This window comes from Aspergillus pseudoviridinutans (assembly GCF_018340605.1).
Source record: "Aspergillus pseudoviridinutans IFM 55266 DNA, scaffold_5, whole genome shotgun sequence".
In the NCBI taxonomy this organism is placed as follows: domain Eukaryota; kingdom Fungi; phylum Ascomycota; class Eurotiomycetes; order Eurotiales; family Aspergillaceae; genus Aspergillus; species Aspergillus pseudoviridinutans.
In genome coordinates this window covers 1462756-1479355 of record NW_025091285.1, presented here as the reverse complement: position 1 = coordinate 1479355, position 16600 = coordinate 1462756, and the positions used below count along the sequence as shown (strand labels likewise).

Below are 16600 nucleotides of genomic sequence, written 5' to 3'. Positions count from 1 at the left end.
TGCAAATCATGTCGGACGTCTTCAGAGATCTGTCGCTTTCCGTGCAGTTTGGCAACCTGATCGCACTAAGTGACGGTCTTGCGGAAATCCACCGCCTGAGGTATGGACTTTCTCCTTGCACCAGGTACTATCTAGTAGGATATCACTGACATAATCGAGGATTTGCCAGGCTTCTAATCATCCACTATTTTCAGAGATTACAGGTTCTCTTTCTCCCGTACCTTTCAATACCTTCCCCTCGCTATACTACCTATATCTGGTGCTTTTCTCCTTCGGAGGTGCGTGGCGAACCAGGGATTCCTCGTGGCTGGACACGGTCCAAACTATGCATTGTCTAAGCCCAATACGTCTTGTGCGACGTGAAGTAGTCAGGTGCTATCGAAGTCCTCTGATGCAAGTAGATTTGACCGACAGACCCACCACAAAATCATTCGGTGCTTGGAACAAAAGGGCTGCGAGCCGAGATGACGCACGCTTTGCCAGCTCCCCTCATGGCCTGGGAGATCGGGACAGTCGACAAGTCTACCGGATGATCTACCAAATCTCGGAGACCGGAAATCGACGAGCCGATGAGATTTAGGTTTGTAGACTGGTCCTTTCGATTGCGCTCACCAAGCAGATTCGAGACTTTGCTTCAAGCTAACTGTGTCAGGGTACAATACGGTCGTTTTCGCTCGCGTATGGCCAGGACAAAAGGCAAGCCACGATCCTTGGGTTGACATTCTTGACACCGATTGGGTGGAGTGGACACTGAGGATATTCTAGGGGCTGATATGCTGACTCCCGCGAGACTCCAGAACCTCCGCTCTTTGGACCAAGGGCTGCCTGTCCCAGAAGCGCTAATGTTGTACGACGCTCTGCTCCAAAATCTGCTCAGAATCGTGTCTCAGACCGTCATTCTTATGTCCGTGGTACGGGACGTTGGCATTGTCAGCTACCTAGCAACGCTGATGACAAGCTTCGCCTGTAATGTAACAGGTGTGGAAGTCAAACCCATAGGATGATACTCCTGACCGTTAGTTCCAGAGAGACAGTTGTTGATCGGAGCTATACATACTGCGCTCCACAATGCATTGGTGTCACTCTCGGATGAAACTTCGATGCAACGCTGTTGACCCTTTCATTCTCTGATGGGCGGAGTCTATTCGCTTTCCGTTATCAAAGCTTCTGACAAGACTGCTTGCCCATTCGGGTCATTGCTCATTGAGCGAGGTGTCGGCTTCACAAGATCCGCGCCAATCAAGTAATTATGCTCCCTATCTAGACCAGTATGTCCTTGTGTTTTACTGGACAGTGGGGAACCCTTGAGCTCTTTCTTGCCAAGATTCAATCATACATTGCCTAGCTGCTGCTGACAGTCGTGGCGGCAGTACCTCGCCCGATGGAACATAACAACTGTCATTCTAGAACGTGTAGAGCGTAGTGCCCTCTTTGCTTAGGATCTGAGGAGTTGACCTTCAGTCGGCTTCCGGCTATCCTTCCCAAATCAATAGTATAATTCAATATACAAGGAGTGGAGTTCACAGTGGCCTCCGCTATTCTCCGAGCTATCTTCCGCCTACGAGTGAGAGAAACACCCGCACTGATGTTGCAGAAAACTGCACCAGAATAGCAGTACCCCCTCCACAGCGCAAGTCACCCTCTTCCAGAGCAAAGGACCAAAGGAGCAGGGCCGTCCGAACTGCGTAGTACGTCCTGGTCATGCTAAAAAGAAAGCTTGCACTTCAAGATTAGAGACTATGACAACATTTCTCAATTTTGTACGCTTCCATCCAGATAATGGAAATGGTGAAAATATAAACCCTCTGAAACGATAGCTTTTCTTTGTATCCAATGGCCGCGCGCCTCGAGCAAGCAAACCACACGACGCATGTCTTTTTATAATCATCATTATCGACCGAGTCATACAGTACAAAGAAAAAAGGAGGAAGATCTCTAGTCATGAAGCGAGCTCTGCCTGACGAAAACACCCAGGTGCCGTGAAAGGAAATCAGGAAGCGAGTATCTAAGTCGCCCTCTTTGCGAACTCGACGCGGAGAATCAAGTGACGGTAACCAACTGCAGAGAGAGCGAGACATTAGCGGCCGCGTTACGCAAGATAAAACAAAAGAAGGCGACAGGGGAGGGAAACGTACAGCCATCCATTTTTTCGCAAGCACGCGCAGCATCGGTGCGATCTGCAAAGCTGATGAAAGCGAAGCCCTTGGCTCTCTGGGTTTCCCTGTCTCTGGCAAGGAAGACTCTGGTGACGCGACCGAAACGCTCGAACAAATCCCGAAGTTCTGATTCCTCTGCCAACTCGCTCACCTATAGAGACGTAAAAATCAGTATTTACCCGGGACGTAGAGCAGACAGGCGGAAGGCAAAACTCACGTTTGTAACTCTCAGAGTCGCCAGATCGTCCTTCTCGTACTTGCCAGCCATTCTCTCGCCACCAGCAGCAGCACCTTTCCGCATGTGAGGAGGCACGTAGCTCGAGGTTCCAGCACCAAGGCCACCAGCAGCCGGGACGTCCTCAGCGCCGGGCTCAGCACCAGCCGCGCCAGCGGTCTCGTCGACAGGTGCCATGGTATCCTTGAACGGACAACGAGCAGTGAAATGCTCTCCGCTGCAAATACGACACTTGACCTTCTTGTCCTTGAGCTGGTCCTTGATGCTGCCCTTCTCGGGGCCGGCCTTCTCAGCCTCCGCGGCCTGAGCCCGCCAGTTCACACTGGGTCTGAAGACGATGTTCTCGCCGACGGAGGTGGTGTCGAACGAGGGGCCCGCGGCGTGGCCCTTCTCGAGCCCGAACTTGGACCACGACCGCCGCTCTGCGACCTGCGGGTTGACGTGCTCCCTCACCACGGTCGTCTTGATCCGGCGGGTGACCTTGACCTTCTTGCCCTCGTCGTTGAAGCGGTACGAAACAACGGTCTTTGTGCCATCTTTGTTCGTCGTGACTTGTTGCGCGGGGAGCGCGGAGGGGTCATCGAACTCCTCGTCGTCGGCCCAGTCGGCGGCGCGGCTGAAAAAATGAAAAATTTACAGTCAGAATCATGGCCTGGGCCAATAGCGTTCGGAAAGGTATACTCACTTTCCTAGTCTGGACATTTTGTGTGATATGTGGTGACTTGATGTCTGTTTGCTGAATTTCTTGGATTTCCACGAAAGGCGAATCCGTTGTGGATTTGTTCGGAGTGGCACAGAATTTGTGGCGCGTCCGCTGTGGCTGCTGTCCTGGAACGAGAGTCACGTGGCTTATAGTTGACTCGTCCACTACGGAGTACAACAATCAGATGTGCTCTTTTATTGTATCATCAGTGCATCTTAACTTGGTTGATTTTGAGGCGAGGCTGAAAGTTTCTTAGTGACTTCTATCGAGATACTGCGTTCTTGTCAATCCTTGTCTTAGATGACACAACAGGTTGCTTGTTATCACTGGCTGACAAGCACCTTCGCTGTTGGAGGACATGACAACTAGATTGACTCTTCAAGTTTGGCAGTGACATCTCCTTCCGTGGCTGAGGTCTCTATAGTCACTCTGAGGGTGCATTTCCTTGTACACTTGACACAGAGCTTGTTATCCAACCTGGAAGCAAAGAGTACATAGTACCGACAGACCACCAGCGCTCCATACAGGAATGTCAGAAATGGCAAAGACGAGTCTGAGAATCCGCATGATGTGCCGATGTCCCTGCAGTGTGACAAAATAATGATATCTACAACGAAGCAGATCAGGAATGAACTACGTCCTCCCATGCAAGGACCTACTCTTGAATCAACAACATTCTGTCGAGACTTGCATTTTTCTGAGACGCTACAAACTGACAGCGTGGAACTTAGTTGCACCTATATACATGAAAACCAGTATCACGCTATGTCTGTTACGATTCAGGGTCCGCAAACAAGACCAAATGATAAAACACGACAATCGTACTCTTATCAGTAAGAGCATCACTGGAATTACCGACCGAAAACCTTCATCTCGATAGGTCTCAGAACGACATACGTCACAGCCGAGAAAGCGAATCCCAACTCAAAACCAACGTCGCCGCCGAATGGGGCGTTACCGGCATGTAGAGCAATGGGTCCGACCCACCATGATTGGCTCATACCGGTGATCATACCTGCCACGCCGAATCCAAACGCAATGGAGGCAGCGATTCCAAGAGGAAGCTTGTCACGCTGGTCGTAAAACTCAGGACGATACCCAGCGAATCCACGCTTGAAGAGGAAATGATCGGTAAGTGCAATGCCAGAGTAAATGGACAACCAGTACGCAATGAAGTTCATAAAATTCTCCAACACAGTTTCGAAGTGGGAGTATCCGGGAATGGCAATAGCCACCGAGGCACAGGAGCCCAGGAGAACCCAGATGAATCGGGGTACGCGCTGGGAGTGGCGGCTCAGAACCTGAAGAGTTAAGGCCACCGAATAGATGTTCGGACAGTTGTTGGCAATAATGGAGAGGGCAAGGATCACGAGACAGAATTTACCGAATCCGCCGAGAGGCTCAAGCACAGCATTCAACAAGCCCCCGTTTCCGGAGGCGTTGTAGCCCATCTGATACTTGTTATTGCCATCGTCGATTCCTGTGGCGGTCATGACCGCAATCCCCAGCATCTGACAGAACAAAAGGGGAATGATGAGGCCTATCCATGCGGAGAAAAATATCTTGCGACGACTCCGATTAGCCGGCTGGTAGACAGTATAGTCGGCGGCATAGCTGGTCCATCCAGTAGCGAAACCGTACACAGTCGAACCAAAGGACAAAACACCGCCCATTTCAGATGTTCCAACTTCCATCGGGAGGTTCCTGAAGTCTCCCGAGTGCGCGAAGGTTCCGAGAACAATCATGAAGACGATGAAGGTGGGGATCCAACTCCAGTATTCATAGAGATGCACAACCTTGTACCCAGCGAATGTGATGAGAAACGTGCAAATGGCAATGATAAGAATGCCAGCGAACCCGGGGACATCCCCGTTCACGGCATTGATGAGCTGAGCGCCAACGATGGCGTTGGCGGCGGACCAGCCCACACAGGCGAGCACATTCAGAATAGCAACTGAAGGAGCGAGAATGTCAGCATCTGCTCCCTTGAGACGACAGAAGGGAAATTATGCAAGAAAGTACATACTGAACTTGGTGGGCCACCAGCCGAACCAGAACCTTGAAAGCACCATCTGTCGCAGTCCAAAGGCAGCACCGAAGCATGAGAAAAAGCAAACGGTCAATATACCCAAGAGATTGAAAAAGAGGCAGGTGAGGATTGCATCGACGAAGCCGAGATAGAAGAGCGACTTGGCCAGGACGCCAATGGCGAAGGAACTGACCACCATGTTGGCCGCCAGCCACTATGTTGAGTCAGTTTTTGGACATTGGTCCAGCGGCGCCAGCCCGGAGCTGGCAAGCCATGAAACAATTGCAATCAGGAACACACCATGCTGCCAATGTTGAGATACGACGTGTCCGTCCGTTCATCGGCCGGTACACGTTCTATACCTCGCTGCTCAATGTTGAGCTTTCCGGCCAGCCGCTGAAGCCTGGCGTACAATGAATTGCCATACACAAAGGTTTCCCCAGGCACAGCACCATCGCTGCTACTGTCGAAAGGCCTCTTTTCCGCCTGGGGAGCTTTCTCAAGGTCGTGCTCGACACCACCGAACATTATGATGGACTTGGTGCGATTGCACCGTTTTTCAACGAGGTTGAAACGACTGAGTCAATTCCCCACCACTAAAGGAGGAGAAGTGAAGTTAATGATAAGAGTAAAGGGAAGAGCTCTACAAGCTCAACGACCAGGTAAGGTGAGAAAGAGAGAGAAGGAAGACGACCACATCTTTCCCTTTTTTCTTTTCCTCTTTTTTTTTCTCTGACAGAGATGGGGCAAGAGCCGATTAATATAGGTACTGGTTTCGCGTGCTCAGATAAAAATCTTTCCCACACAGGGTTTGGCCTACGCAGCACTCAATCCTCCCGGGGCCCACTGTGAGACAAGATCTTACCAAGAAGCCCTCATGATAACCCTTCACTGAAGGTCCAATTTGGTAACGAGACTGAACATCCAGCCGTCACATCCGCTAGGCAGACTCCACAACCGCGTTTGATTGAGTGGCGGGAAATCCAAGTCGCGTGTCCTGCAGGAAATCGCAGGTTAAGCATTTTTTTCCTTGCTTTGAAAATACTGTGTAGTTCCTGGTCCCCGCTTTCGTTCCACAAAGAAAGGGCGCGAGGCTTCATTTACACCAATCATACCTTGCAGTTTTCTCGACACATCGTCGCTAAGCAAAATTAGCGTGCATGGACTTAAGGTGGATCAATATGTTTAGAATTATCATTGGATATATCATTATCTACTCCCCACCTGGACCACGAGTAGCAAGAGAAATGCTGATAAGGTCTCTTTCTCTGATAGGTAACTCGACATTCCCGACACTAGGGAAAGGCAGGGATAGGTACTGCGTACTGTCGATGATAACAACTTGGATAAATTGTACCTGATAATTATGATCATCTCTTAAATCCCATGTGCAAGACATGTTATCTATCCCTGTTATCGCCGAGCATCTTACCCGGAAGATTGACCTACCTCCTTGTCGTTATAATCTATCTAGAGCACGGCTGACGCCGACCGTTCGGACCTTCTACTTGGCAATTCTCTACGTTATCTATGCTGCTCAACACATGCAATCTGCGTGAGACCTCGTATCTGATGAGGAGGGTAGCATAGGTGGTAACCGTTTCCATTAAAATACTTATGCGTCATTGCTCTCCGAGAATTGAAGCCTGTCATAGTGATAGGATCGTTTATCAATACTATAGGGTCTCGGCATATCACGGTTCCGTCCATCTCGACCTACATCATTCGTTCCCCAGATTTGTACCCCGGCATTGAGGGGTTGCTGCAAGCTAAATGTTCCTCGGAAACCTACGTCCTTTTATTGCTATGATAGCGGTGATCGCCGTCCTCCATTTTATGCTTATTAGGGTATCTCTGATCTATCATCTGACGCAGGCGAAGTCTAAGCTACATATGCTTTGCTTCAGAAACGTGCATCAGCGCAAACTGCGATTAATCTCTGCGATGGCCTTCATCTGATATTGATGAAAGGACTGCCATCAATCCTTGAGGCTCAAGATCTCTGACCCTTGTGACTCTGTGGAGTTTGAGGCAGGGATGCACTCATCGTGATTAACTGACCAGGGTCGAGACCATCGCTTGTACTGATCATAGCAGTCATCTTGCGGAGAACTCTTTGGCTATCTTTCATACCTATTAGCGAGACGACCCTCAACATTCCTTGGTTTCTACTGGCTGAACCACAAGGACATCCTGTTCACTCTTTTTCACCCAATATTCACGGCTTCCGGATCTCACACAGCATAGACTTGTCCTCAAGATCCGATGAAACGTTCAGGATGTCTGCCATATCGGCCTCGAGACTAACTCCTAATGCTCACAAGCTGCACCGGCCAGTCCTTAGCCAACGCAGTTCGATGGCGGACGTCGTTATCGCCCATGGACAACCATGTATCTACACTCGGTTATGCTCCTTGGAGGAACCACAGTATCGCAGGCGGGATCGACTATAGTCAGCGTGAGAAACGAGAACTCGCTTCCACTCTATGCGCTGTAGAGTTTGCCTTTTCTCGAGTAACCAAACCTGCGGTCTGGAGGATAGATCCACAAGTTCTAACGCAGGTCTGCAAGACTCTAGATACAGCGTTCCGATACCAATGATCCATTGACTCAAGTTCAAGCATAAGCCATGGCATATGTCAAGGCATAATACAGCGATTTGACTATTCTACTGGTTATCTATTCCTAAAGTATTTGATACAGACGGCCTCCACAGTCCCCACTCAAGACCCATAATTCCATATCTTAGCGCTCTTCATTCAATACTCAGCTCACACATCGGCAGGCAAAAGTGAAAAACGCGCAAAGCCGAACCGAATKAAATCGATACCGAGTCGKAATTCGGMATGTATCAAAACAATGCACTTTTACCAGCGTTTGCTTATGCAGTTGTGCACTTTACTGTAAGGTATCCACCTTACTTCGTGGCTTGTCTGGTTTCGTCAAGCAAGTGACGGTGTAGATTTAGACACATGCCTTGATCTTCTGCTGGATTCTAATAAAGTGATTGAGGTGTTGCTGTGGCCGATAACTGACTCGTAACTTCTGACTGAGCATTTGGAACTTCTACTACGGTGGAGCCATAGGTTTTCTACCTAATTTTGGTATGCATACACGGCTCGCCTATGCTGGAGGCGGGGATGGTGACACTGAGTATTAGGGCTGAGTACAGATTACAAAGCACTCCAGAGTGGACTCCTCGAGGGACATTGCCTCATACGATCTGCCCGCTACGTGGGCTAATGCTAGAATCTATCTTACTTGTCTTCGAGGATCTTCTACTTTCCATAGGTCCCAATTTCCAGGATCCCAATACGCTTCAGGTAATAAGCTTGAAAATAATCGCTCCAATTTTGGGTAGTCAATGCAGAATCGATCACCACGCCCACGAATCTATGAGCCGGACGTCATCCATACACAAAACGTCATGAGGTATAGCGTGCTATATACGAGAAAATGAAATGAATCTACAGCTTGGCAACCATCCTGTTACCAATCTTCAGGAGAGCAGCAGCGTCCGAGACGATCTCATCGACGATAGCCTTGGCGGGCTTCTTCTCCGAAACCACAGCGGAAACCTTACCCATCAGCCATGGGCGAGCGTTGTCCAGAGTGTCGTCATCAACGTCGTCGCCGAGATTCTCGAAATCGTGCTCGACAGGGATGATTCCTTTGGATGTAAGCTCCTTCATCTCCTCTCGGCGGTTCTCCTCCCAGTTCTGAATGTATGCATTGTTACGGACACGCATGGGACGACCCTGGTACATATTAGCTTGGCCATATCCAGACCTGCATTCAGCATGTGAACTTACAGTGAAGATGATGGTGCGAACGTTGTCCTCAAAACCGGCGGTGCGCACAGCCTCCTGGTGAGCAGCAGGAGCACCGGCCTCGTCAGCGAGGATAAAGCGGGTACCAATCCAGACACCGGAGGCACCCAGCATCAGAGCAGCGGCGAGGGAGTTTCCATTGAACAGACCACCAGCAGCAACGACCTGCACAGGCTGGCCAGTCATAGGGCTCTTCTTGCCCTGGCACAGCTTGGCAACAGTAGGGATGAGGATGGTGGTAGGCACATCACCCGTGTGACCACCACCCTCACCACCCTGAGCGCAGATGATGTCGGCACCAGCATCAAGGGCCTTCTGAACGTGCTTGGGGTGACCAATCATGTTCATGTAAAGGATGCCAGCGGAGTGAAGTCTGTCCACAACGTGCTTGGGAGGGACACCGACAGCGGATACGAAGAGCTTGGCGCCTTCCTGAATGATGATATCGACCAGCTCGTTAAGCTTGCCCTTGGTGTAGTCGTAGCTAGATAAAGCTGCGTCAGCATCCTGAGTCCCAATATGAAAATTATGTATGCAAAGGGAGGAGTTCTGACTTGGTCTTGCGAGCGCTTCCTCCAACCTGAGGGAGCAGAAGGTCAACACCGAAAGGTGCGTTCTTGTCGTGCAGGAAGCTCTTCAGCTCTGCAATCTGTTCACGCAGCATTTCAGGTGTGTAGCCGACACCACCAATAACACCCAGGCCACCAGCATTGGTGACAGCGGCGGCCAACTTGGGACCAGCGGCCACGTTCATGCCCGCCAGCAGGACGGGATGATTGATCTTGAGCAGATCGGTGAGGGTAGTACGGATTTGCTCTATGAAGAACGCAACGTGTTAGCACGAAATTCTTTGAAAGCCATAGCGACGTAATTTTCCAATGTCGAATAGTTCAATCACGATGTGGGCTGATCTAAGGGCAGTGAAGCTTACGAGGAGAAGCCATGGTTGGAGATGGGGACAGGTGGGCTCGGATGCGGGAGGAAACAATGGAATACAAATATAGGAATCAAAGATGATAGACAAAGAGAAGATGATCTGGAGAAAGTGGAGGATACCAACGGCGCAACTCTAATAATAATAAGGAGAATCTGGAGAAGAGCAAGGCTAAGCCGGGGAACCGAGGAGAGGAGAAGCATAGCATGACCAGCACGAGCCTCGGCTGAACAGGACGCCCTGTCTCCTCTCTCTGTGCCCGAGCATATGCGCTCTAATGCCGAAGCCAAGCCTGCCGCTGACTAAGTGGGTGGGGTTGACACCGTGTGTACTCATCATGCCTTATATTTCAGGCATTACGGCTTCAGGCGAATCCGGACAGCTTTCACGTGACTTTCTGAAGCTGAGCAGTTGCGATTTCACCGTTCGTGACGTATGATTCTTCAGGTACTCGAGCATCGTAACGCAGCGGCATCTTGTGGTGTTTTGGCCAGACACCATGAGACATTGCTCGGCTCTTAGCTGGCATTCTAATGCTGTATCGCTAAGGTCCGCTGCTTGTAGCTCATCTCTGCGGCAGTCTTCCGGTGTGCGCCTGTTGCTGTGCAGTCTACCACAAACATCGAATGAATCATCGGGGAAAGTTTGTATGCCAGGCCGCATAAGATACCATCACAGTCAGACGCAGAGGCAGGTTTTCTGTTTCCTCCGAGTATTTATTATGCTGTACCAATATAGTCTAACTTCCTAAACCATAGATTTCAATTTTCTTCCAATTCAAGTATGTATCTGAGAGATATAAGGCCGTGAACTGTCCACGCTCACTCAGTATTGTGACTGGGAGTCCTTTGCGGCCTCTGGTCCTTCCGGTGTAGCTTTTGAGGCTAATATCCGTTTTCTAGGGCTGCCGACACCTAGCTATCTTCATAAGCGAATCTTGCCTAACTTGAAACCCGAGAACATCAAGAATGTGTCTTTAAAACTGGCGTCTCAACACCGAAGTTTCTCTACCGCTCATAGGAATGCATTTAACGCCGGGATGAACCCAGATAGTCCTCCTATGCACCGGGCCTACATTGCCCTCGGGAGCAATGTGGGTGAGCGGGTTGAAATGATTGAAAAAGCTTGCAAGGAGATGGAAAGGGCTCATATCAGGGTCAGGAGAACGAGCTCCCTTTTTGAGACTGCGCCGATGTATGTTCTTGATCAAGACCCTTTCATGAATGGCGTCTGTGAGGTCAGTTAATCCAAGCATGCGTTGGGGCCATCTATTGACTGTCTTTGACAGGTGGAAACCAGCTTGGGGCCTCTCGAATTGTTGGACACACTACAATCAATTGAGCTGGCTCTAGGGCGAAAGAAAATTATTGATAAAGGCCCGCGGTCCATTGATCTGGATATTCTACTCTACGATCAAGAAGTGTTCTGCCACGAGCGCCTCAATATCCCGCACAAGTTGATGCTGGAACGGGATTTTGTCCTCCGACCCCTTTGCCAGTGAGTATTGCGACGAACGAACACAGCTTGCCACAGCATCCAAGACTCATGGACAACGAATAGGCTTATTCCTCATGAATTACCACCTATTTCCGGCCGGAATAAGAGCTATCTATCCTACTTGAAGTCACTTCCGCCTCCAGAACCAGTGCCAGTGGCCACCACTCACATATCCCCGCATTTTCCACCACTGCGCTCTACAGACCCCAAACGTCCAACTCACATCATGGCCATCCTCAACGTGACCCCTGATTCTTTCTCCGACGGCGGCAAGCATTTCTCGCTGGACCTCCGCGCCCTCACCGAGACTGTCTGCAGCTTCATCAAAGCCGGCGCAACCATCATCGACATCGGCGGCGAGAGTACCCGCCCGGGGTCAACCCCAGTCGGCGAGGCCGAAGAGCTAGCCCGAGTCATCCCGATAATACGACACATCCGCACCTCGATCCCCGAAGCCAACAACGTCGCCATCAGCATCGACACCTACCGCGCCAAAGTGGCCGAGGAGGCCTGCGCCGCCGGCGCAGACATCATCAACGACGTCTCCGCCGGCACCCTCGACCCGGAGATGCTCCCCACCATGGCCCGCACCGGCAAAGCCGTCATCCTGATGCACATGCGCGGCACCCCCTCCACAATGACCAAGCTAACAGACTACCCGAACGGCATCGTCCAGGACGTCGGCGCCGAGCTCCGCGCGCGCGTCGCCGCCGCCGAAGCAGCCGGCATCCGGCGCTGGCGCATCATTCTCGACCCGGGCCTCGGCTTCGCCAAGAATATGCCCCATGATCTGGCCATCCTGCGCGATCTGCAGCAGTTCCGCACCGGTATCGAAGGGCTAGAGTACTTCCCCTGGTTGATGGGCCCCAGCCGAAAGAGATTCATTGGTCGGCTCACGGGCGTGGAGAAGGCGAGCGAGCGCACTTGGGGCACCGCGGCTACTGTCACCGCCAGCATTGCCGGGGGAGCGGATATCGTGCGCGTGCACGATGTCAGGGAGATGTGGCAGGTTGCCAAGGTGGCTGATGCTATATACCGTGTATAATATTGAGCAGTTTCATGAGCAGTTTATGAGTGTTCAGCTGCCTTGTGAAAAAAGTAAATAGACCGCTATTTCAGAATAGTACACTTTGTACATGCTACTGGACGGGAAGAAGTAACTCAGTCGATGACACGTGCTGTAACGATGCCAGGCCGTATCAGGCTTTAGTCTCTATCAGACTTGGTCATATCCAAGTTCTATTTTAGCCCAAGACATAGACAGATCTAAGCCTCGACAAGATTATCTAATTCATGAAGAGGCTGTTCGACATAGAAGAACCCAACACCATCGCTAGGGTTATGATCAGAAGACAAGTCTGAGAGCAGATAGGTTTCTCAGAATTCAGGGTGCTTGCACCGGGGATGATTTTGACAATCTAAAGAAGGATATATTGATGAGTGAATAGATACTATGGGGAGGACACTATTTGAATGAACAAAAAGGCTTGCTGGGAATGAAGTATAAACAAGCATGGTGCGCAGCTTGCTTTTACTGACGAGAATGAAACATCGACAAATCGAATTATAGCATCTAGCTGTTGAGATAGCTGCGGATAGCTCCTGTTTGAGCCGTTAGTCAGAGGACGGGATCCTAAAAGCCKAGAGTCCAAAACAAGGATACTTACCCTGCAATTTAACAGCACCTTCACCTACAAGCTGTGTCAAGTTTTCGAGATCATCACCAGCCGTGATACCGAAACGGCGTACGAAATCCTTGGCTGCACTCTCAAGATCGCCGTAAGTGTCATCACCAGTCAAATCATCTTCCGGACGACCAAAGTAAGCATTGCTTGAGATGGCGGTTGCCCCGTCAAACTGGCGGAGTCGCTCTTTAGCTTCAGCCTGCGCATTAGGGTCGAAGCGATCCCGTCCGAAGAACTCGTCCGACGAGATACCCTTCTGACTACCGAACCTGGATCTAGTGCGCTCAAGTTCCTCCTCTGATGCTTGGTTAGAATACAATTGACCTGGTCCAGAGATCACGGAAATAGAACGAACCATCTTCAGCGCTCCTGACAGGAGCAACAGAGCCGAATCCCAGCTTCTTGGGAGCAGCAGGCTTTGCGCCAACAGTCTGGCCGAATCCCAGTCTTCCCATACCCATTCCGAGGCGCTCCACTTCACTGGCGCTTCGTTCATGAGATTTGCTCGCGGACCCGAAGCCACCTGCTCTTGGGCTGATTGGAGTGGGAGAAGCGATAGCGGTGGCAGCAGTGGAAGTCTTGGCTTTGGCATCGGCCTCGGCTTGTTCTGCTTCGGCGTCGTATCCGAGTTTCTCAATGCGCTCTGCCTCCTCTTTGGCCTTTCGCTCTGCCTCCTCAAAATCGATAGCTTCTGCTCCGCCAATCTTCTTAGCACCCAGCTTAGGCGCTTTCTTGGCGCCTAGAACACTGCCCTTCTTCGCGGTAGTTGTAGACGAAGCCTTCCGGACAGAAGCGCTTGCTCGGATAGCGGTCGGAGCAGGCGAAGTAGCCTCCTTGTCCGATGCTGAAAGAGGCGATTTCGAGCGAGCACCATTGCCATTGGCACCGGCGTTCAGGAAGGGTGATGCAGTCCGGCTCACCACTGGTGGGGTACCTGTGCGCGAAGGTGGGTTGCTGGGTCGCTTAATAGAAGGCTTATCCCATGAAGAAAAGAAATCGTCGTCCGCGTCACCCGCAGGGGTACTCGATCCGTCCGAAGCAGTGCCAGCGGGAACGTCCGTGATCACAACCTCCTCGGGGTATCTGAATGAGACCAAATCAGCGTCTTTGTGTCTGATAGAGTCGAGAATCAGTGAATGACGAACTGTTGAGCATCCTGCGCAGCCCGTCTTTTCAACTCCTCCTTGTACTTGACAGCAGCGTTGCAGGTGTATTTGACCTTGACGTCCTTGCTAGCTAAAGCCGCGGATCCTCCATGCGATTGGAAATACTTAGTGGCTGATTCGTTTCCGCCGACCTTCATAATCCGAAGCTGCTCCCATTGCCATTCTGTATACAACTAGTTAGTCCTCAAGACAGGAGATAGAGGCGGTGGCAGGAGGGGTTGCATACGGTCGAGGTTCGTGGAACGAACAAACGAGATATGGACACCAAGATTGCGGTGATGGGCTGAGCAGTCAAGACACAAGTAGATACCGAAAGGCACTGACGACCATGTCGGGTTCTTGGAGCCGCAGTCGAAGCATATCTATTAAGACGCAGATTAGCATGGCAATAGGCGAGTTAAGGAGGGGCAATACACACCTTGTTTGCGGGCTTCAACTTGAGCTTCTCAAAAATCTTTTGAGACTGCGCTTTTGTAGCACTCATTGTGACTGCAGTCTAAATCAAAATGTAGGAATGAAGCCGAGAGGAAGCGTGCCTCGAGCGAGTTGAACGGAAAGTCCAGATGTCCGAAGGAGAGGGAGAGATCCAAAATGCGGCGAACGTGGTCGGAGCGTCTCCTTTGACGATTTGCACGGCAACCAAGTAATTTTCAGCTTCTCGAACGAGTTGCCACTTTGGGCGACGAGATGAGATTTTGGCGAGAGCTGCAACAAACAAAGGGGTTTAACACAAAATTGAACACAATAGGACATGAAGAATGAATAGCCCAAGGTCATACAGTCTACCAAGTACTTATCAACTCTCTCCAAGATGAAATCGAGGCCAGAAGCTGTAGTCATGTAAACAATTCAGGTAGTCCAACTTGTATTGCAATTACAGCACAAACCCGTTCCTGAAAGTTTCGAACAGATGTCGGAACAAGACTTCCCACGTGACCCACTGCAATCCAGGGCCCGTCCCCACATGGCCGAGTTTCGATCATCGCGTGCAATACTTGGATGGATTTGCCGGATTCGAGCAGATGATAATACAATTTCGGACTTTGACGTTGAACTGGGACCGTGTATTCTGATGAATAGTCACCCACTCCCCGATACACAGTCATGATGAGCCATCATCTCCTCCCAAGTACTTCAATCCCTAAGGCCTCGGCCGCCCTCCTACTGCGCCCAGCGTTTCCCCGCATGACGACTTTGACACGGTTTTACGCAACACATAGCGATCTCGGCGGGGGTTCAGGTCCCAAGGCGACCCCGAGGCGGAGAAATGTCACAGTACTATCCGATGATGGGCGATATGAGTGGGGAGAACTGAATGGGAGGGAAAAGGTTGCGCGGGCGACGCAGCAGTCGATCAACTTTCTCGTCATAATAGCCGGGGCGGTTTTGACGGTGAGATGATATTCGGCCCTGGTCCCTCCGCTCATGGAGAATCTCCAGTGGTAGCCAACTGGTCTGACAGCAGCTAGGGTGGAGTTTTCTACCTGCTCTATACAGAGGTCTTTTCGCCCAACAGCAGGACATGGCAGTTCGAGAAGGCTGTCCAACGCATCAAGGACGATACGCGGTGCACGGATCTACTAGGAGATCGAAGAGAGATCAAGGCGTACGGGGAGAGCACCGGGAGCCGATGGGAGCGGAATAGACCTATTGCGTAAGAATGTCGCCGTTGCGCTCTTTTGACCTCGGAAACTGATGATAACGGCTCAGGACTTCAACCTTCAAGGATCGGCAGGGTCGCGAGCACATGAAGATGCATTTTCACGTACTTTTGTCTCACCTTCGATACACTGGAGAAATGCTAATCCCTTTTAGGTTGAAGGACCTCTCAACTCCGGAATCGTGATTGTGCATATGATGAAACCCTTGGACAAGGACGAATGGGAGTATCTGCTTCTCGCGTTGGATGTCAAAGGTTGGTCGTCCCGATGTGTTCCAAGACCTTTGTCGTATTGACTTTCTTCAAGGACATTCGCGGATCATCCTAGAGCAAGCCCAAGAAAAGCCCGGCGTTGCCAAGGCGCTGAAGATCTTTGGCATTCAGTGGCGATAGCTGCTCATGAAATTGCGCCTATGCGATTGTGTCCTTCCGGTCAGCATACGTCTGATCGGCCAACGAATGGCCCCATGACTCCATTACGGCCGTACATGGGAGCTTAGACCGCCGGAACCGTCATGAATGGACGTTACTAGCTATCTGCTAGGGCTCAAATGGTTCTGCTCCTCCCGAACCGACCAGGTTTCTCTTAGACCAAAGTCGGTTTGAACCACGATCAGTGCTCACACTGAACACCAGCTTAAAGACCAAACATTTGGTTCATGTATAAAACTTGTATTATAGATATTTGACGCATGGGAAGGGCAG

General features: G+C 50.8%; 6 protein-coding genes across 6 annotated transcripts; 2 read left to right on the top strand and 4 right to left on the bottom strand.

Annotated features, from left to right (window-relative positions):
- Positions 1-2005: 2005 nt before the first annotated feature.
- tif35 (translation initiation factor eIF3 core subunit g) lies at positions 2006-3093 on the bottom strand (the record flags this gene model as incomplete). Its single annotated transcript, XM_043303466.1, has 4 exons — positions 2006-2058; positions 2136-2307; positions 2374-3007; positions 3077-3093. The coding sequence occupies 4 exons, from the start codon at positions 3091-3093 to the stop codon at positions 2006-2008; spliced, it is 876 nt and encodes a 291-aa protein (XP_043159401.1).
- An 852-nt stretch (positions 3094-3945) lies between these two features.
- On the bottom strand, positions 3946-5651 carry Asppvi_007579 (cytosine permease; the record flags this gene model as incomplete). The annotated part of the gene is made up of 3 exons (XM_043303465.1): positions 3946-5048; positions 5121-5337; positions 5424-5651. The coding sequence occupies 3 exons, from the start codon at positions 5649-5651 to the stop codon at positions 3946-3948; spliced, it is 1548 nt and encodes a 515-aa protein (XP_043159400.1).
- A 2939-nt stretch (positions 5652-8590) lies between these two features.
- Positions 8591-9897, bottom strand: Asppvi_007578 (nitronate monooxygenase; the record flags this gene model as incomplete). The annotated part of the gene is made up of 4 exons (XM_043303464.1): positions 8591-8881; positions 8936-9437; positions 9508-9769; positions 9885-9897. 4 exons carry the CDS (start codon positions 9895-9897, stop codon positions 8591-8593), a joined length of 1068 nt encoding a protein of 355 aa, XP_043159399.1.
- Positions 9898-10926: 1029 nt separating this feature from the next.
- On the top strand, positions 10927-12429 carry Asppvi_007577 (folic acid synthesis protein; the record flags this gene model as incomplete). The annotated part of the gene is made up of 3 exons (XM_043303463.1): positions 10927-11124; positions 11176-11384; positions 11448-12429. 3 exons carry the CDS (start codon positions 10927-10929, stop codon positions 12427-12429), a joined length of 1389 nt encoding a protein of 462 aa, XP_043159398.1.
- Positions 12430-12957: 528 nt separating this feature from the next.
- Positions 12958-14719, bottom strand: Asppvi_007576 (ADP-ribosylation factor GTPase-activating protein; the record flags this gene model as incomplete). The annotated part of the gene is made up of 6 exons (XM_043303462.1): positions 12958-12986; positions 13052-13366; positions 13425-14152; positions 14215-14398; positions 14462-14597; positions 14654-14719. 6 exons carry the CDS (start codon positions 14717-14719, stop codon positions 12958-12960), a joined length of 1458 nt encoding a protein of 485 aa, XP_043159397.1.
- A 620-nt stretch (positions 14720-15339) lies between these two features.
- tim21 lies at positions 15340-16288 on the top strand (the record flags this gene model as incomplete). Its single annotated transcript, XM_043303461.1, has 5 exons — positions 15340-15627; positions 15705-15889; positions 15946-16000; positions 16051-16150; positions 16203-16288. 5 exons carry the CDS (start codon positions 15340-15342, stop codon positions 16286-16288), a joined length of 714 nt encoding a protein of 237 aa, XP_043159396.1.
- Between the last annotated feature and the right edge of the window lie 312 nt (positions 16289-16600).